The sequence below is a fragment of the Phyllostomus hastatus genome, unplaced genomic scaffold (genome assembly GCF_019186645.2).
Source record: "Phyllostomus hastatus isolate PE091 unplaced genomic scaffold, TTU_PhHast_1.1 phas_contig_58, whole genome shotgun sequence".
Taxonomy (NCBI): domain Eukaryota; kingdom Metazoa; phylum Chordata; class Mammalia; order Chiroptera; family Phyllostomidae; genus Phyllostomus; species Phyllostomus hastatus.
In genome coordinates this window covers 56,215,737-56,237,896 of record NW_025333916.1, presented here as the reverse complement: position 1 = coordinate 56,237,896, position 22,160 = coordinate 56,215,737, and the positions used below count along the sequence as shown (strand labels likewise).

Here is a 22,160-nt window from a genome sequence, read left to right as displayed (position 1 = left end):
AAATTGGGAACCAGTGATCTATAAGAAACCGACCCAAGATGAAAATAATAAAAATAAGAAATATCTGAAATTGGATGGAATGGAATGTGTGTGCATAAGCTCATGTAGAGATAGTAAATATGTTAATTATTTCTGACTCAATTACAGTATATCCAGTCCATTTTCCATATCCTTCCTAGCTTCTCTTAAAATTTATGTATACATGTTGTTATAACTGCTGAGTGGTTATGTCTCTTTCACGTGTATTTAAGTATTTTGAGCTTCTGCTCTTATCTAATTACTGTTTCACAAAGTCACAATGCCACTAGTAAACTAAATTGTTGGCAGAAAATAAAGTAGGAAAGCATAGAACAGGGAGGAAAAGTTGAATGCGTAACTAAATATAGAAGAGGACTAGAGAGACAAGATATAAAGAATATAAAACTACTGCTTAGAGACTACAAATCTAGTCATCTCCTTTCTGCTTCTAAGTTGCCAATAATATATAGGAATATTATCTTAGATTCTTTTCAGGAATACAGTAACATTCTGACAACTAAATTCTTAATTGTTTATTTTAATTATCAGATAAAACATGGTTATACAGCCTTCTAGAAATTACAATATCCCCTTTGGAATGGCAGACATACTAAAGATGGCCATAAGGGTTTATAACATACTTATTTGATTTAGAAGGGTATTGATGACAAATATACATGTAATAATCATGAAATGGAAGATGATTTATGAAGAGAGTCCAAGATGTTATAGACTGAATAACACAAGCAAACACCACGAAGGTGTTTAAAAACGCAACTTAAAATTTTTTAAAAAGCAACATACTGCTGCTACACACCACCAGAATGGCTAAAGTTAAAAAGACCGACAAGACCAAGTGCTCATGAGGATGTGAAGCAACAGAAACATTGCTGATGTAAATGCAAACGGTTCAGCCACTTTGGGAAAGCAATTCTGGCAGTTTCTCACTGACATCATGACCCAGCAATGCCACTCACAGGAATTTACACAAGAGATACGAAAACTCCCATCTACACAACTTGCACACAAATATTCATGGCAGCATTATTCATAACAGTCCAAACCAGAAACAACCCAAGAGTCCATAAATTTGTGAATAAAGAAATTATGATACTATTGATAGCACTTAGCAATAAAAAGGAATAAAATATTAATACACCAGCAGCATTCTCCTCTTAATTAGAAGTCAAACACAAAATACTACAAGCTGTATGATTCCACTAAAATGAAATCCTTCAATATGATTATAGTGACAAAAAGTAGACCAGTGGTTTCCTAGGATTAGGGGATCAGAAGCATATGGAAAATTTTAAAGGTGATACATTCTATTATATCTTGATTGTGCTGTAGGTTCCATCTTTGTATATAATTATTAAAATTAATCAAACTGTGTATCTTCTGCATGTAAATTAGGCCTCAATAAGAAATTTTGTTTTATTACTAAAAGTACTGCTAAAAATTTTAAAATAAACAGAAACAAATGGACTTCACTAGACAGTAAATTGTTGACATAATCAAATGGAAAAAGTTATTTCAAGATAGACTTCTAATGGTGTATCTTTAGTGATCTATAGATAAAAAAGAAATGCAAAAAAAATCTTAAGCTGTATTCAGAAATCTCACTCTTTAAAAAGAATTTTTCAAAGATTATATTTATTTATTTTTTGAGAGAGGGGAAGGGAAGAAAGAGAGGGAGAGCAACAACATCAATGTGTGGCTGCCTCCTACACGCCCCCCTAGTAGGGACCTGGCCTGCAACCCAAGCATGTGCCCTGACTGGGAATCGAACCCATGATCCTTTGCTTTGCAGGCTCTCAGTTCAATCCACTGAGCTACACCAGCCAGGGCCAGAAACCTTACTCTTAATATAGTAGGGCAAAGCAAATAGCATTGGTTTTCTTGGAAACCAAGACTTTTATTTTTAGCCTTAAAGGAAAGAATAAAATCAAAGAACAATCTCATAATCTTAAGTTTGAATTAAAAATATCAATAGAAATTCTTGATTTACTTTTCTCTTTCTAAAAAATACATATTTTTAAAAGGCCCAAAGCTAAGATAACCCTTAGCAGCAAACATCCACAGCACACCCAATGAAGGGATTTAAGGCTTATGGAAAAAATGTGATTTCAGGTTTGGTGCATATAATGTCCAAGATGAGTGTGAGGCACCTTGTAAGAAGCAGAAGTTATTCAGGTTACAAAAAAGGGTGCATCAAAAGGAGGCAAGACCAACTTGAAGGGACTAACAATGGGCAAAGATAGGAAAATCTGAGCCTGAAAAATAATTATGATTACAATAAATTAAGATATATAAAAGACACAAAAATCTGTTAGTTCATACTGATATTTAAAAAAATAAAAAACTGATTAGTCATCTTTGCAGGATAACAAAAAAGCTCATTATTCTGAAAACTGCTAAGTAACAGAAAAGACTCAAGCATTTCCTCTGTCTTTCCTGTATGAACTGTATTTCTTGGTAATAAATAATTAATCACAACAAAATTCCTCTTTTAAGAAGAGTTCCAGCTAAGTAATATGAAACAAATAAATTAGGAAAAAATCAGTATTTTGCACCTTCTAATGGAAATAATGAATATAGGTAATGATCATTTAAAACCAATTTGGAAAGACTATAATATTTGCATCAGGCTGACAACACCCCAACTCAGAGATTACTGACAATGGGACAACCAAATATTATGTGCCTGTGATGTGATGCAGTAATATTCAGAATCACCTATGAAGTATCCTTGTGCCTTACTCTCAAAACTGAATTTCAATTATTACTAAGCCTCTAGATGTAAGGAGTTACAGGAAAAAATGATGGATAGAAGAACAACTTAAATGACACCAGAAGGAAGAGATGTATGAAATCCAGAAGATGGGTAGTTCTACAGAAAAACATGTAAGTGGTATGAAAAAGGGAGGCGTGGGGTGTTGACTATTACAGATTATGAGACTTACCAAAACAACTGCAAACCAACTATAAAAATATATTTTTGAGACAATCAGGGAAATGCTAAGAGTGACTAGGTATTAGGTATTAGGGAATAATTTATTAATATTAATTTTGATACAGAGAACAATGATACTGTTTTTTGAAGTAATTTCTATTAGAGACAGATACTAATGTATTCATGAGTGAAATGATACAAAGTATGGGAATTGCTTTAAAACTATTACAGCAAAAAAAAAAAAGATGGGAGAGGGATAAAGATAAAAGAAGACTGAAAAAATTGCTGATAATTTCAGAAGCTGGATGATGGGTACTTGTATTTGAAAATTTCTGAATAAAAAAATTTATAGGGAAATGAACATTTCTATTTATGAAATTTTAAAAGAACATGAAATGTGGTTTAAATTTGCACTACTATAGGAAGTTTTACATGTTTTAGAATATGCCAAATTATGCAAAGTTATATTTAATGCAATCTGTACATCTATTTATACATCTCATGTCTATCACCTAGATTAAAGGGATAAGAAAAAAATAATTATCTGGAAGGGAAGACAGAATTTCAATTACTGATTTAGAAAATTTACTCATAATAATTAACTAACAGATTAAATAGGGGTATTAACCAAAACATTCAGTCTAATATATTGAAATAAACTGTCCCTACCAAAAAGCAAATACTTAAAAAAAAATAACTGAAAAGGTTCTATTATATCATAGAGTCTACAAAGAACTTCTATTAAATTTCATGTTATCTGTTATGAGGAATCAAAACAACACTCACATTTTGAAGGAGTTGCTCAAACCAGTCATATCCAGTATCTCTGCATGCTGCAACCTACAGAAAAAAATATGGTAAAACTCAAAATTAGAAACTTACTTATTCTAAATAAAATATACTTTTGTTATGGTTTAGCCTTAATTATATAAATGCCTCATCAATGCCCTCAATTAAAAAATTCATTTTTAAAGTAAAGTATTATTTTCAGTAAGCTAGTAATTGACTATTGTTTAAGAATTTTATTTTAAAATACTTTAGAATATATTAAAAATTAGTACAATGTATAGATATTAAATGGGGTTTTACACTTTGAATAGTAACTTGAATCACACATTCTCAGAAATCTGTAAATTCTAAAACAAAAAGAGTGGAAATGTTTGCTTTATATTTTCCTTCTTGATAGCAAATCTAAAGATATCAGTGAAACAGAAATAATCATGTAATTGATAATATAAAACTTCTCATGTTCAAAATATAAAAAGTATCATGCTGTCAAAAAATTTATAGCTTATTTGCAGAATTAAACACAATGAAACTAATCTTAATTCGTGTGTCCTGAAAAAGGTAGTAATTATTATTTTTTAAGTTTCTCTCTTTTTAAAAAAGATTTTGTTTATTTACCTGTAGAAAGGAAGGGAAGAGAAGGGAAGGGAAGGAGAGAGGGAGAGAAACACCAATGTGTGGTTGCCTCTCGTGCACGCCCTGCTGGCTATTGGCCTGAAACTCAGGCACATATGCCCAGACTGGGAATGGAACCGCTACCCTTGGGTTTACAGGGCTGTGCTCACTCCACTGAACTACACCAGCCAGGGATACGTAGGAATTATTATCTCATTTTAGGCTGCCATCCTTGGGCTATTATTATATCTACTCATCACCCACTTCTTTCCCTCTGAGGTCCTTCACATCCTCATTAGAGGATGTGAAGACTTTCAATATTGGTGCTTAAATCAATGAATGCCAAAAAACAGGGCTATGAAGAAACACCATCCTCATCTTCCTTGCACCCCTTGAGTATCTCCAGAAATATAAAATGAGAAGTAGTACAAAATGTCAAGGTTAACCAAGTGTCTCATTACTGCCCCTCCTTCATAAAAGGACCACATAAACCAGACCACAACTAGTTTTGTACCCACAAGGACCATTCCCTTGTTGCAGCCCTTCTTACCACATCAGTGATATTTAAAATTTTCCTTGTCATTGCTTCTTTGTCATTGTGTGGAGTTGGAGTAAACCAGAGTTTTTGGAATGTTTCATTTACTAATTTCTAGAAGGAAAAAAATTAAACTAAGTATTTATAACAAACATGAAAATTCTCAATCTCAAATTCTTATTAAAGTGTAAAAGAAGGCTATAAATAACTGATCAAAACAACTACTGGGAATTTTTGGTGTGAATTTTTCAGTTTTTAAAAAATCACCAAATCACCAAGTCCCTAAAATTATCATTTTTTATTTGGTAAATATTTTATATGGGTGATACTATGCCTAGTCTAGAACTTCTGCTTAGTATACACTTAATATTTTTGATCAAACTGAAAAATGCTTACTACTTTTGCAGGAGAAGTTATTTTAAAAAACAAATATTCAGATAATCATATACATGTAAATTCACTAATAAACTGAGGATTAAAGTTTCAACAAACTACTAATTTAGAAAACCAAGCATATACCATGTGCAAATCAAAATAACTTTAATTTGATAATAAATTTCCTATGTATAATGCAATCCCTACATTGATATTAAATATTATAATTGCTGAATTTGTTGGAAAAGATCACAGTATTAATACAAGATCTAGAAATAAATATGCATCAAAGTAAGCCTCTTTCTTGAATTTATAATCTAAAAATATTGATTCACTTGTAAATTTTTATACACAGGGATGTGCGAAAGTAGATTTACAGTTGTATGTGAAATACAGTTTATTCTTGTATTATTTATTAATTATTGCAATATTTTCCATACAAACATCAACCTACTTTTGTCAACCCCTATATATTTAAATCAACAAAATTTAGATATAATAAACATCTGAATTATTTAAAACATTAATGAAAAATGAATTTTAAAGTAGTCAATGTTTTATTTTACCTTAATGCCCTCTTCATCATTAACTCTGCGAATCATTTTTACACACATTTCTGTAATTTTTGGAAATGTTGGTTGTTCAATACAGATGTCTCTTAGAATCTTTATTACTCTTTTCCTGACACTGATACCAGTATCCTAAGAACAGAAAGATATTTTTAAATGTCAAAAAACATCGGTATGTCTAGGTGTATGAAATTTGATAGAATTAAATTAGAAAAGACTAACAAGCAGTATAGTCACTATATATTAACATAATAAGCATGGTCTACATATTTCTTCTTTATATGCTTTCTTACTGATATTACTATAAATGTGGGTTATTTTATTATCTTGTCATTATTTTAAAATACAATATTCAATACATGAAAAAATACTAAATAGCACTGAACACAATACTAGAGTATAAGCGTGCTAAAATTAAATGGGATAACTGACATGACGCTTTTAGAATAGTGCCTGGCATTTAAACAGCATATGAAACACTCTAACAAAAATGTCTAACCTAAGTCTAATCAAACCATTGTCACTATCTTATGGTTTATAGAAAATATAAGAAACAAAAGAACTAATTAAATAAAACAATGAGGAATAACAAGACCAACCTGGCCAATGTCAGAGGAAGTGTGTAAAAAGAGTTAGAGAATACCCTAAATTTTATTCTATTTTTTTTCAAAGACTTTATTTATTTACTTTTAGACAGAGGGGAAGGATGGGAGAAAGAGCGGGAGACAAACAGCAATGCGTGGTTGCCTCTAGCACACCCCACACTGGGGACCTGGCCTGCAACCCAGGCATGCGCCCTGACTGGGAATCAAACCAGTGACCCTTTGGTTCACAGGCCAGCACTCAACCCATTGAGCCACAACAGCCAGGGCAGAATACCCTAAATTTTAAAACATGATCAGCAAAAGCAAGATCTTGATTAGATTGTTTAAAAAAAAAAAGCTCAAAGAAATTTTTGTGAAATTTTGGGAAAACTGGAGAATCTGAATATGAACTGATTATTAGATATTTTGGTTGAGTGAGATATTAGGTGAGGGCAGTACTCTTGTTTCTTGTTTTCTGGAGACTTCAGCTGAAATATCTATGAGAGAAGTAGCAAAATGTTTTAATTTAAACTAAGCAAAAAATATAGATGACATATGGTGGTGGATACATGGGTGTTCACTATACTATTTCTACTTTTACAAATTTTCATAATTACAAAAGTTTTTAAAATAAATAAAAAACATCAAACACTAATTGTACAAATTTATTTCCATTATACAGTTTAGCAATTGCGAAAATATTGTAGGATATATTGTGAGGGCATATGCTATCAGTTAATTAGCTTTGAGAATCCTGTTGATTATGCCCTTCACTTTTGAAAAGACTGAAGCACTAAAAAGGGAAAAAAATTCTTCCATTTTTTCCTTAAATTCTTTGTTTCAATCAAGACTTTATGTTAGTTGAAGCTGAAATTATCTATAACTTTCAATCACAGTATTCTGATACTAGTTTAAAGGTGATCAACACCTGTGCTTAATGCATCTCTGTGGAGTTACAGAAGTCAAAATGCCTGCAGTGGGTGGTGTGCAGATTCCAGAGTTATCTAGTAATGCCAATGCTTCCTTTTATATTCCAGGAAAATGCTTCAGGGCCAGAGAAATCCATGACATACAAGAAAATTAAGTATCTTATAGAACAGTATTTCTTAAGTTTGCAAATGACTTTCTTAGGATACAAATGACTTTCTGGTTTAACTTGTTTGTTGTAATTCTGCTCTAAGGAATCATGCAGATACACATAAAGAATTAAAAAATATTATTAGATATCCAAGTTCTGTACTTAGCTCTCATTGAAATAATTTCTCCTGTTTATACTTAACTATGCCATGTAGTTCCTACTGTTTACTCATTATAAACTGACATAGTCAAAAGCAAATAGTAACTAAAAAAAGGAATCCAATTTTCACCAATGATTTGTTTTACAGTATTGAGCAGTCCTTTTTTTAAAATCCTTACTCTAGGATACACTTAGACAGAGGAAAGAGAAACACTGATTGATTTGCCTCCTATGCATGCCCCGACTGGGGATGGAACTCGCAACCTAGATATGTGGCCTTATTGGGAATTGAACTCACAACCTTTTGGTGTATGGCATGATGTTCGAACCTGGCCAAGGCAAAGTATCCCCTTCTTTAGAAAGCTGCTATAGTTCACAGATTAGGAAATATAAATATAAACGTATAATTCACAGACTGTACTAGGAAAACAAAATTGTATTTATGAATCATAATAAAGGTGAGAAAACAAACAAACCAATATTCTTTCAATCAGCATATCATAATACTGCTCAGCAAGCTGAGGTCGACAAAGGACAAATCGACCTAGTAATTCTACTGCTGCTTCTCGGACACTAGTGGAGTTATCCATTAATCGCCCATGGACTCCACGCTGCATATCAAGCTAAAGAAAAATAAAGAAGATATAATTGACACTTAGAGCTAATATTTTAATTTGAATAGAAAGCTCAACAAAGAATCATCTGTGCTCCTCTTTACCCTTGCTAGGATACTGGGATCTACAGCAACAACCTCAGATAAACACTTCATGGCTTTTGTTCGAACGGCAATTGCATTTTCACCAAGAACTCGAAGGATCTGCCAAGCAAACATTGACATTTTCATAAATTTTAGAACACATAATTTTAAACAAAATACAGCATGCAAACAAGCAAAAGAATAAAAATAAACATATTTATCCCCCTTTAAGTTTTTTATGAGTTAAGTACCTAATGTCAACACAGAAACAAATCCTACTTTCACAATCATTACCTCTTCTCAATAATGAAACATCATATACTACCTACAAGTATCCAGAATTAGAAAAGTCAGTATCATTGTATAAGGAATTTTGGTCCAGTTTACCTGTGTCAAATAAATATCAAAGCTCTGGGCAAACGGCCTCATAGAGGCCAAGTATCGAACAATCAAACAAGCATCATCATAGTCCACAGTATCAGAGTTCATCCTGCAACAAGAAGTCATTAAATTTTTATTTATTTATTTGTAAAGTAGGTAAATAGATTCAAAGAGATAACTGAGGGAGTAAAAATGTTTTCTCTCTGGATCTTACTTTAATGTGCTGAACTGAGAAGGTGTGGTTTTGATAATGCTTCTAAGAAACTTTTTCCGGTTTTCAGCTCGATGCATAATTTGACCAGTTGTCTCAACCTCCTTTGAGTGATGTGTTCCATCAGATGATTCCTCATCTTTTTGTGATTTCATTGCTTTTTCTGTTTCCAGAGTTGTGTCACGGAACCACTGGGCTATATAGAATTTACGAGAAAACTGAAAAGAAGTAAGACAAGACATGAGTTTGATGAAATTACTACACGATCAGGAATACAAATATTAAGGTTTATTTTAAAACAACTTCCATCAGCTAAAACCAGATTTTAAGGATAGAGGAATGTTTAGAATTTCTAAATGATAAAAAACATTATTTCTTTATCCCAATGTAATAATGTCAAAAAATAATTTGAAATACCACTATATTAAATCTAGGATAATACTGTAGACAACTTAACTAAGGATAGTATCACATGAGTCAGTAAAATTAGACTGCTAATGGTTCAACTAGAAGAGTTTAGAACAAATGGATGAAATGCTGCAAGTAGAAGACCCTAGTTATTCTACAAATCTTGACTTCAAGAAATACACAGCTAATTATTATTGAAATATTTTAATGCTGAGTCATACTTATAATCTGTTCATTTCAATAATGATTGAAAACCTTCAGTAGTTGGCTAAATAGCTTAGCTATCTCCAATCTTTTTAGACTGTATACCCCATTAGTTAAAAAAAAAATAGTGTGGGGATTGCCTGAGGCAGTAGGGGATGCTGTGTGGAGAGGGGCAAAGAGGTAAAAATTGGGACAACTAAGAGCATAATCAATAAAATACAATAAAAAAAATTAAAACGTATCCCAATAAATGTACACTGTCCCCTAATACAGTTTATAAATTTTACATAGGAGCCCTGTTGGGGCTCAGTTGGTTAGTTTTGTCCAGACATGCCAAGGTTGAGAGTTTGATCCTTGGGCAAAACACATACAAGAATCAACCAATAAATGCATAAATAAGTGGAACAACAAATTGATGTTTCTCTTTCTCACCACCACCTTCCTCCTTTCCTCTCTAAAATCAACAAATTAAAAAAAATTTACATAGGAACCCATTACACTAATATTTTTGATGTTTACTATAACATACACAAAAGTAGATTTAAGAATTATATTAAAAATAAATACACATATAAAATTCTAATAGTTTCTTTTTATATGCTAACAGATTACCTCTTGCACCACCTGGGCCGGGCTCCCTGCGAGGACCAATGATCTGGCCTAGTTTTAAAGATAACCTATGGAAAGATTTCCAAATGTTTCCCATGTCATACATTTTTACTACACTGTAATACCTGCACCAGAATTCCATAAAGACTTATCAATTCATACCATTACTTTCTGTTTAGATCAACTATTCTTTTGTTTCAAAAACTGATATTCCAAAAAATCTTCCTCTTCATGATATAATTTTCTTTCAGACCCAATTTGAATAAACATGTGATATTTCCAAAAATTGAAAAGAAAAAAAAAATCCTACCACTAGCGAAGGATCAGTCTCAGTGTTTTCATCCAAGTAGTCAAGTAATGCTTTTTGCAATTGTTGGATTTCATCCTCTCCACCAGAAACCTATAAAATAAGCCAAGTAAGAACAAAATAAAATTATTAATGTACTTTAATAAATTCTTTAGTTATAAACACAAATATGAGGAAAACTAACTAATGATAAAAATGAAAATATAAGTACAGCAACTAAATGAAGTCACCAAAAAATACAATTTTTGAAAAATATATTGATAGCTGAAGCTGTCCTTTATTTCTATGAATTACATGTTATCTTTCTTTGAGGGAGCTCATAAGTAGCTGACAAAAATGATCAGAACAATGTTTTTAATCTTCAGAGGTAGAAAGGTCCTAGCACTATTTTTCTGTTTGGGAAAAGACAAATCCAAACTTTTGATCTAGTAAATGGAAACTGTTATTATCTGTATTATTATGTGTTATGGGTTTCTTTGGGATATTATTTTTTTAAAAATTCTGGAAGGCATAATTTTTATCTGTAATTAATATAAAAATAGTACTTTAGTTCACACAGGATATTAAATATACAGTTGGTTGAGCTATGTGTTTAGGTCCTGTCAAGAATAATATAGAGAAGAAATTAACTGTGAGTTGACATTCATGTCTCCAGCTTATACTGTTGATTTGGCCAAGTGAAATGACAAATACGTGGTTTAAAACATATACAAGCAGAAAACAAGGATGAGAATAACCCATGTTCTAGCAGAGTGGTAAAATGGATGCATTCAGAAATTCATCACAGCACTGTGAACCAGTACACTGTAAACTTCCAAAAGCAACTTGGATGTATGTCAAGAGCTATAAAAATATGAATGACTCCTGCTTTCTAGTTTTATAGTGTACTATCTACCTAGTCATGTGACAAATAAGAGGTCCCAGGTCCACTCTAAGAAATAATGAAAGTCACCTAAGTGCCTAGACCTTGGTTTCTAAATTACCATTTTCCAATTAAAGGAACCAATAGTACTTGGAGAAATGGCTGATTCCAGGGCTGTGGAAAGTAAAGTAAAAGATGAGCCTGATACGTTTCACTGTGCCACAAAGCAAGAAAATCCTCAAAGGAAGATAGGAATATATCAAAAAGACACAAAAGCCAATTTAAAGGTGCTCTAACTGGTCAAATCCTAGACAATTTGAGCATTAAAATAATGATAGCAACAAATTATAACCTATTAAAAAGGAACGGCAATATTGTACTAATGGTAATGTCTTGCTTTTGATAATTATACTGTGGATTTTTAAGGGAGAGTTCTTGTTTGTAAAAAATATACATCAAGTAATGGTTCTCAAACTTCAGCATTCGTTAGAAACACAAGAAGAGTATGCTAAACCAAAGACTGCTGGGCCCCACCCCTAGAATCAGTAGGTCCAAGGAGAGTCCTAAGGATTTGCATTTTAACAAGTTCTTAGGTGATGGTAATGTTGGTGCTACCTGTTTAAGTAATCACACTTTAGATACCCATAAAGGTATATTTTGAAAAAGAATCATAAAGCAAATATAAGTGTCAAAAAGTAAGAAATTTCAGTAAAAAGTGTATGGAACCTCTTTGTACTAATCTTAAAACTTTTCTGGTTAAGTTTAAAATTATTTTGAAATATAAAGTATAGTGAAAAAAAAAATCAGGTGTTTTCAATGGCCAGCATAGACAAAGTTATGAACAATTAAAAAAAAGAGTAGAAAAAATAAAAACAGTTGTATGTGGTTGGATTAGAGATCTACCTACCACTTCTCTTAAGTAACATGGTATTACTACCACCTCATCAATACTTAAAAAGAGTAAGTGCTGCAAAAAACACTTTTTTTTTGCCTGCAAACATGAAAGCTCTCTCATGTAATAAAATCAAAAAAAGTCCTTGCCCTGTCTGGTGTGGCTTAGTGGACTGAACACCAGCATCCGAACTGAAAAGCTGCAAGATCAATCCCCGAGTCAGAGCAAATGCCTGGGGTGCAGGCCAGGTGCCTGCCTGGGGCATGCAAGAGGAAATCAACTGATATATCTCTCCCACATCAATGCTTCTCTCCCTTTCCTTCTCTCTAAAAATAAATAAATACAATCTTTAGTATGAAAAAGAAATCAAAAGAAGTCCTCCTCACTCTTCCCCAGTATAAAAAGATACACAACATTCAAAGGCACAAAACAATTTGAGTGTGAAAATCAGCATCACATTAAACTAAAGATTTAAAAGAAACATGTTAAACCAAAAGGAAAATAGCATCATACACTTGTAACCATGGTTTGTAAAAAGAAAGCAAACTAAAGATTTATGTAAATCATTTACATGTTCATGTTAGACATATTTCACCCTAAGTGTCAACTTTCTTTACCAACAGGGCTTTTGAAAAGCCCACTTTTAGAAGTAGATTTTGAATCTACAAAATGACATGCAAAATGACATACCTAAAAGAGACAGTACTTAAATGTTATTTATCTCCATAATTTTAATCCTTTATCTGAATACCTGTTTTAAAATTCTCTCTATAGATCCTTGATCCATTTTGCTTGTGACAGCATCTTTCCTTAATCGGGCAGCAACAGTTCCAAGGTAATCAAGAGATGCCACTCTCAAAGCCATTTCTGTTGACTTGTTACTGAATTGATGAACCTAGACATCAAAATAAAGCAAATTTTGGTATAATTTAATCAGTTTATAAGTGTATTTTCTACAACAATTTAGTATATAAATTCAAAATCTATGCCATATCATCTGAAATAGAAATTTTTGTGATATTGTTCCACAATGTAATTGCCTTGTGAGTTTCTGCATTCTGAAATTTTCATTAAAAAAAAATTATAGCTTAAACCTAAGAACACAGTCACTTTCTTTAAATAACGGCTCAGTTGTTTATTTGTGAAAAATGGGATTTGTTAGCCTGCAATTCTGATGCCTATGAAACATTACTTTGGTTCCAGAATACTATTATTTTCCAGTTGACAGAAAGTAAGGTCCCAACAGCTTTGTAAAAATTTGTATCGCACAAGTCCAAATATAGTTTAAAAATTAAAAAAAAAAAATCACCATGTGTTTTTTGCATTTCCCTACTGTGTTACATGAGGACTAAAAAGTGTCATGTCTTTATAAATACTCTAAAAAACTACAGAGTCACGTCAATCAGTTTCATGCTTTGAAATGAATTAGCTACAATAACTTATGACTCAGTGTTGAGATGCTTTTAATAATATAAAAGTTCCAAACAAACAAAAAAACGCCCCCAAAATAAAAAACAAACAGAACAACAACAAAAAACCCCAACTGATTCTGAAGCACTATTATTTTATGTAATGAAATGAAAGCACCAAAGTCACAACATTTTGGTTTTCTACAAGGTACTGACAATATTGTGTACAATTATGCACATGCAAAAATAGAGATGCAATGGTCGTATTTCCTTACACATTTTTAAAGAATTCATCATCTGTGAATCAGAGTACATCCTCATTATGTTGTCTTCTAGTAATCTAATAATCTGTAAATGCTATACTCTTACCAACAGTCTCCCTAACAAACTAAGGAGTAGTTCAGCAGCTGGCCATTCAGGCTTATTGACTGTTGAGAGAAGATCTTGAACAAAATTTTCAAATAGTGGTCTGTAATCTTCTTCACCTTGTTTACTACCACATCTGTTCAAAGATAAATAATGAAAAGGCTGTGAATTTAGGTGACTTGTCGACCAATATGACTGAAATTTTGCTAAGTTTTCTCTTCTATATATCTAATAACAAGGTATTAGGAGAGTACATAAAAACATGGTTTAAAATAAATGATTTCTCAAACTTCATCACTCCCCCCCGTTCCCCCACTATAGGGAATTAATTTATTAACATTACTTTCCGGTAAGTAGAACACATTTTGAAACACGACCACTGTTTTTCTATGACATTATCATACATTTTTATGGAGACTAAACAGCCTCTTTCCACAACTTTCCTATTCAATTAGCATGCCCCAAAATTTACTAAAAAAAGTACAGAATTCCAATCTAGTACTTTAACTTTTGGAGTCCAACATATAAGCAAGTTCATAAAATTTTAGATTTTTAATATTCCAAGTACCTCATTTTAAAGAGAAAAAAAAATCAAGAGCTAGAGAGATATAAACAAGGTTCAGATTATGGTAGAAAATTGGATTAATTTTTTACTTAAACTATTCTCTACACTAGACAAAATAAAAATCAGTTAAGATTACAACACTCACTTTTTAAGGAAGATGGAAAGGAAGTTTTGGGCTGTTCGCATGGCCGTTTCATAAGAGTTGGTAATGACAACATCTTGGTCAACCTAGATTGAGAAAAATAAGTTTATAGAGCTAAGAAATAACCAACAAATAAAACAGCAAAGTTGCTAATGTTATGTTATTACTGAATACAGGTAATATATTTATTTTTTAATTATATTTTGTTTATACTATTATAGTTGTTTCAATTTTTTCCCCTTTGCCACCCTACTCCCTCATGCAATCCCCACACTGTTGTCCATGTCCACAGGTCATGCATGTATGTTCTTTGGCTACTCTATTCCCTATTTTGTACTTTACATCCCCATGACTATTCTGTAATTACCAATTTGTACTTCTTAATCCCTTCACTTTTTCCACCCACACCTCTGACCCCTCTCCCATTTGGCAACCATCAAAACATTCTCTGTATGATTCTGTTTCTGTTATGCTTGTTTATATTTTTAGATTCAGTTGTTGACAGATATGTATTTATTGCCATTTTATTGTTCATATTTTTAACCTTCTTCTTCTTAAAGAAGACCCTTTAACATTTCATGTAGTACTGGTTTGGTGATGATGAACTCCTTTAGCTTTTTCTTATCTGGGAAGCTCTTTATCTGTCCTTCAATGCTAAATGATGGCTTTGCTAGGTTGAGTAATCTTGGTTGTTAGAGCCTTGGTTTTCATCACTGAATATTTCTTGCCAATCCCTTCTAGCCTGCAAAGTTTCTTTTGAGAAATCAGCCAACAATCTTATGGGAGCTTCCCTGGAGGTAACTAACTGCTTTTTTCTTTTTAAAAAAGACTTTACTTGTTTTTAGACAGAAGGGAATGGAGGGAGAAAGAGGGAGAGAAGCATCAATGTGTGGTTGCCCCTCGTGGACCCCCTACTGGGGACCTGGCCTACAACCCAGGGATGGGCCCCGATTGAGAATTGAACCAGCAACCCTTTGGTTTGCAAGTCAGTGTTCAATCCACTAAGCCACACCAGCCAGGGCACTAACTGCTTTTTCCTTGCTGCTATTAAGATTCTCTCTTTGTATAAACCTTTGCCATTTTAATTATGATGTGTCTTGGTGTGGACCTCTTTGCATCCATCTTGTTTGGGACTTTCTGTGCCTCCTGGACTTGTATGTCTATTTCTTTCACCAAGTTAGGGAAGTTTTCTGTCGTTATTTTTTTCATATGTTTCCAATTTCTTGCTCTCTCCTTCCTGTACCCCCATGACGCAAATGTTGGTATACTTGAAGTTTCCAAGAGGCTCCTTACACCTCTGGGAAAAAAATCTTTATGGATTTTTTTCTTCTTGCTGTGCTAATTGGTTGTTTTTTGCTTCCTTATATTCCAAATTGCTGATCTGATCCTCAGCTTCATCCACTCTATTGTTGATGAAGTAAATTGTCCTTTATTTCAATTAATGTATCCTTTGTTTCTGACTGGGTCTTTTTTATGCTGTTGAGGTTCTCACTAAATTCTTTGAGCATCCTCATAACCAGTGTTTTGAACTCTGCACCTAGAAGGTTGTTTGTCTCCATTTTACTTAGTTCTTCTTCTGGAGTATTGCTCTCTATTTTTTTTTTTCCCATTTGGGCCCTGTTTCTTTGTCTCCTCACTTGGGCAGCTTCCCTGTGTTTGCGTCTATGTATCAGGTAGGGCTGCTATGTCTCCCAGGCTTGGAAAAGTGGCCAAGTGTAGTAGGTGTCCTGTATGTTCCAGTGACACAGCCTCTGCTATAACCCAAGCCGGGTACTCAAAGTGCTCCCACTATGTGGGCTGTGTACACCCTCCTCTTGCGGTTGAGCCTTGATTGTTGTTGCCATGTCTGAGGTCAGCCACCAACTGTGTTTTGTCCATAGTCATACAGCATAAGCTACAAAGCAATCTGCAGATGGCTGATACTTGTGCTGGGTGTGGAGGTGCCCAGGAGAGGCCAAGCTGTGAACCACGGCCAGCTGCTACTAGTGCCCAACCTGAGGCAACTCAGTGAGAGGTATGGGGCTCACTGAAGCCAGCTGCTGCTTGTTTGAGAAAATTTAGTAAAATCTGAAGCATGGGTAAAGACAAGTTAGTGGGTAAAGACAAGTCAGTTGTATGGAAAAGCCACCGTAAACAGCTTGAGTGGGCCTGGAAGCCAAACAGAGTGAGCCAGGTTAATGAAGTATCAGATACAGTGACTGCCTGCTTGGGGGTGGGGGTGGGGGTTGGGGTTGGGGTGGGGTGAGGGGTAGGGCTGTAAAAGGCATAATGGCCTCTGCCAGCACTTCTACCTGGGGGAAAACTCCCTCCCAGCTCTCACTTCAATGTTGGACAATTCAGATCCTCCTCATATGGCTCTGGCGCCTTTCAAGCTGCTGCCCTGCCAATGGAACTCAGAGGCAGTGATTCCAAAGTAAGCCTGTGCATGAGTCCTTTAGCCCGGGACTGTAGAAACTTCTGTCTTTGATAGCCTCAACGCCTGCTGGATTTACAGCCAGATGTTATGGAGACTTATCTTCCTGGAACTGGAACCCTGGGCTGGGAGGGCATGGGACCCCTCGCTCCTGAGATATCCCTCCGATTTTCATCTGCCATACATTTGTGGGACTAGCCTGTTCCGCATCTCTATCCCGCCTACCAGTCTCAATATGATTTCTTCTTTAATTCCATAGTAGTAGGACTTCCATTCAGCTTCATTTATGATGGTTCTGAGTGATGACTGATCTACAGTTTAGTTGTAATTTTGATGTAGTTGTGTGAGGAGGTGACCTGTGTTTACCTACACCAACACTGTAACTAGAAGCCTGGTAATACATTTAAATACTAAAATGCTAACTATTGTTTTACGTATAAAGAGAAAAGCTACAATGACCATATTAAACATATTTTAATACTTTATAAAAACAAAATAAAATACTGAGTTCATATTAGTTTTTTAAAATACGTAAGAGTGACAAATGTGGTTAACAAATGCAATATTAATAGTTGCTTATCATGATCTAGGCCAGAACAAGAAACTGATTGAAAATACAAAATCATTACAAGCTCTAAGTTTATGAAACACTGGAATATAATACAAAAAAAAATTCAACTCCTTCATTAGAAATTTAAAGGCTAGGATATAAACCAGTCATTCAAAGTTTTGAAAACCAAAGGGCAAATAAATATATGAAAAAGCTCATGATTAACCAGGAAAATGCAAAATATAACATGGTATCTTTCACACTGACCAGAGTAGATAAAATCAAAAGGTAAGACTGTAAACTGGAACACTACTTTGTGTGCAAACTGACAAGTTTCAGTAAAGCTGTATGTACACTATGATTTAATATTTCACTTCTAAGTATATCTAGAGATGCTCTTGTTCAAAGTTGTGATATAGTTATATGTATTTACCTCAAGTCAAAAAAAGAGAAATCTGCTTTTAGTAAGTTATATCTACTAAAACAATGTTGAGAAAAAAAACTAGCTGTAAATATGTCAGGATATCACTTATGTAATTTGAAAAATAATTCTGTATCAAATATAGGCAGATAAATATATAAACAGAAGGATTAAACACTGTTGTAATACTTGTTGCAGATGGTTAAGGAAGGGAAGAATGGAGAGAAAATAACTGGATTAGGAAGGGAAGGAGAAACAAGAGGGACCTAACTTTTTCGATATGCATTTTTTACTTAATTAATTATTCCTATTTCTTTTGGACTTTTTTGAAGCAATACTATAAAACCTGTAAAAATTATAAATGTTAGGGTATAAAATCTACAAACCAAAAAACAAATCTTAGTTATGACTTACTTAACTGTGAGGTCATGAACTCATTTTATGCATAAATTAATTTTATTATAATTATATATTAATATAGATATTACATATTATAATATTCACTTTCATATTCAATATCTTACTTGAGTCTTATGAATTGGTATGGTAGGCTTGTTAGGTATTATCATCACCATTTCATAGAGGAAGAAGCAATCTCAGATCAAAATGATTTGTTTGTTTCACCACTGATAGATATTAACAGTCTAAACCAGAACTCAAGTCTTAAAGCCCAGTCATGAAGTCCTAAATAAGAACTTCGGTTCTATGAGAATGGCAGACAAGCCCTGGCTAGTGTAGCTCAATGGACTGAGCACAAGCTGAGAACCAAAGGGGGTGACACTGGTCTGATTCCCAGTCAGGGCACATGCCTGGGTTGTGGGCCAGGCCCCCAGTGGGGGCCACATGAGAGGCAACCACACACTGATGTTTCTCTTTTCACCTTTCTCTAAAAATAAATAAATAAAACCCTAAAAAAAAAAAAAAAGAATGGCAGAGAATATAAGGGGGACCCCAAAAGAACCAAATTATTTATAAAAAATTATGTACTTATTCCTGCATGTTTAAAATTCAGTGACCTTTAAAGTACTCTCCATTTGATGCAATACACCTTATGAGACAACGATTCTCGCACTGTTCAAAAGTTTTTTGAACTTGCCAATTTTGATGACTTTTAACACTTCTCTTGTTTTTCGTTTCAACTCTTCCACATCAGCAAAATGTTACCCTTTGAGGGTTTTTTCCCCCACTCAGGGAAACAAACAAAAAAAAAAGTTGCTTGGGGCAGGATCCGGTGAATGGAAGAGTAGGGGTAAGGGGGTAATGATGTTTATGGTCACAAACTGCCAAACATTCAGTGTGGTGTGGGCAGGTACACTTATAAATCATCCATAATGAAATGGGCAAATGCACTAAAGACCTTAAAAAAATATTCACCAAAGCTGAATGCAACCTCTCACAACACCTGGTACACTGATACAGATGGGTTCTGAGAACTCTCACCTAGAGTGGGAAGCACGTACTACAAGAGGTCCACCCTCATACATGTACTTTTTCCTACAAAAGTACGAAATTATAAAACTTATAAAAATTTCTTACTTTTTTATTTGAGTCCTCTTCTGAATTCGAGTCCTTTTCTGATGATGGCAAATGTACTACACACTGAATTAATTGTAAAACCAATGCTGTAACCATCTGAATATACATAGGCTCTCCATCCATATCACTACTGTTTAACCTTTAATGAAAAGGAAAATATTTAAATCATACAGAGTATAAAGACAATCTCATTTTGTATGTCATCTGTTACCTTTAAGTTTCAGGATCCTTTTATTACCAATACTTTTGGGCATTAGCTTTAGTGCTTACAGTAGTATCATGTCTAGTATCATGTCTAATTATTTTTAATAAATTAGAAAAATGCCAATTAAATCCCTATACATAATTAAAACAAAGGAAAATGAAATATTTAATAATATTTCCTTCCACATTCCATGTGCACTACAGATAAAACATTTATAATGAAAAATATAAAATACTTCTCAAAATAACTTTTTTAAATGAGAAAAGTCTTCCAGATTTCCAAACGCCCCTGCATTGTGGTATTTATTTTTACTAATATCTGCTACGGTCAGCTCTTGATCATCTGTGCTATGGTGTAAGGTCTATTGGATACAATATAAAAAATCAAATTCTCAATCTTTTGTTATAGAGAATAAAAACAGGAATTCTTTTACATGTTGATAGCTTTTCTTCAGGTATAATAGACAAGATGCTTATCAATACACAATTAGTCTCAAAAATTAAGGCAATAATAATTGAAAGCAATAAAATTCTATATACCAGACCGACACATTTAATCACTCAGGAATATTATAGTGATAGTTATGATAATGATGATGATTACCTATGACAACAAATGCAATAATGCTGACCACAGCAATGGGTAACATTCCTTAGTTACTTGGTGCTTAGTGATTTAAAGCATTTAATCTTCATGTTTACTTTCTACACTGCTGTTAGAGCAATCTTTTGGCTCCTTTAAAAACAGTACTTAGTGACTTCATGTTATAGAAAGTATTAAGTGCAAGTTCCTTAGTGTAAAATCCTTAAACTGTCTCTGACTCTTTTGAGACAATTTCTCATTGCTCTTCTCATAGCTGAGTGATTCTTAACTAGGGATGATTTTGCTTCTCAGGAGACATTTATCAGTGTCTGGAGAAAATGTTGGTTGTCACTTACTGGGAGGACGGGTGTTGCTCTTGGCATTTGGTAGGCAGAGATGTCAGGGATGTTGCTAAGCACGTTACCAAGTACAGGACAGCCCTGCACAATGAAGTATTATCTGGCCCAAAACGTCAATAGCACCAAGACTGAAAAACCTTGCCATAGATCTTTACATTTGAGAATCAGTGAATTTCTTTAACTCACCCAAATATGTATTGTTATTTCACACATCTAAGCTATTCTTACTCTCTTTTCACTGAACTCTCTTTTATTTGAATATTAAAATAAAAAATTAGACAGAAATAATGAAAAATATATAAAGGCTACAATATAATGAAGCTCTCAATTATACTTGACCTTTGCTATAATTACCTGAAGTTCCTTAAACTCCTCTTGCTGGTTGGTAATCTTGCAAGTGAAGTAAAAATTTCTTCCAAAATTAACTGCCTATGTTTTTCATATCTTGAGAATACCTGTTTAGTGTTATAAGATTCCAAATTAAGGTTTTTATAATTATTTGGAAATAAAATAAAAATGATACTACAATGTGATAAAAATATACAAAAATATAATAGATAAAATATAAAATATTAAAAATGAAATATAAAACATTTCATTTAAAATGAAAATGTTCTCAACATTTTCAATAGCAGTGACTGAAATAACCTACTTTTCTATGATTAATAACATTCTCATAGGAGTCAGAGTACAGAAAGATTTAAATGATTTTAAACAATTATGATTTTATAGAAAATATTATAGATTACCAACTAAAAAATATATATATTTTATTTCTTATCCTCACAAAGGACATTTTTTTCTATCGCTGTTAGAAAGAGGGCAACAGGGGGGAGAGAGAGAGAGAGAGAGAGAGAGAAGCATCGATGTGAGAGGAAAACATCAACTGGTTGCTTTCTCCTATGTGCCTGGACGACTGATCAAACCCACAACCTGGATGTGTGCTCTGACTGGGAATCAAACCTGCAACCTTTTGGTCTACAGGACAACTCTCCGACTGACTGAGCCACACTAGCCAGGACGCTAACTAAAATATTTTTAAGTATTTAGAAGTGCTTAAAACCTAAGCACTAAAACTAAAACAGTTTTTATGTTGAAATGAGTCTATGGAAAACTCAAATCTGCATTAATTTTTATAAGTTTGGATTAAATGTTATCAATATTCTTCTTGGGGGATAAACTAAAAATATGAATTAATTATACTTACTGCAGTGACTAACTTAATGGCACACAATTGTAGTTCACTGACATTTTCCACAAAAAATGGTGTTATTCCCATTGATGATACCTGCACACACACACATAAAGAGTAATTAGTATACATCTCTAGTTGATTTCAGTAACAGCCCACCTCACTACATTCTAAAAC

General features: G+C 33.4%; 1 protein-coding gene across 3 annotated transcripts in view; it reads right to left on the bottom strand.

The window, feature by feature from the left end:
• The window catches only part of NIPBL (NIPBL cohesin loading factor), a 187,243-nt gene that overhangs the window by 31,163 nt on the left and 133,920 nt on the right, over positions 1 to 22,160 (bottom strand). For all 3 annotated transcript variants that reach the window (XM_045848349.1, XM_045848348.1, XM_045848350.1), the window contains 14 exons: positions 21,999 to 22,079; positions 21,146 to 21,246; positions 19,646 to 19,784; positions 14,729 to 14,811; positions 14,022 to 14,154; positions 12,995 to 13,138; positions 10,493 to 10,582; positions 8,965 to 9,179; positions 8,757 to 8,859; positions 8,391 to 8,489; positions 8,149 to 8,295; positions 5,849 to 5,983; positions 4,923 to 5,021; positions 3,758 to 3,811 (listed from right to left, as the gene is read on the bottom strand). In XM_045848349.1, the coding sequence (XP_045704305.1) occupies positions 3,758 to 3,811; positions 4,923 to 5,021; positions 5,849 to 5,983; positions 8,149 to 8,295; positions 8,391 to 8,489; positions 8,757 to 8,859; positions 8,965 to 9,179; positions 10,493 to 10,582; positions 12,995 to 13,138; positions 14,022 to 14,154; positions 14,729 to 14,811; positions 19,646 to 19,784; positions 21,146 to 21,246; positions 21,999 to 22,079 (1,623 nt within the window). The remainder of the gene's footprint in view (positions 1 to 3,757; positions 3,812 to 4,922; positions 5,022 to 5,848; positions 5,984 to 8,148; positions 8,296 to 8,390; positions 8,490 to 8,756; positions 8,860 to 8,964; positions 9,180 to 10,492; positions 10,583 to 12,994; positions 13,139 to 14,021; positions 14,155 to 14,728; positions 14,812 to 19,645; positions 19,785 to 21,145; positions 21,247 to 21,998; positions 22,080 to 22,160) is intronic.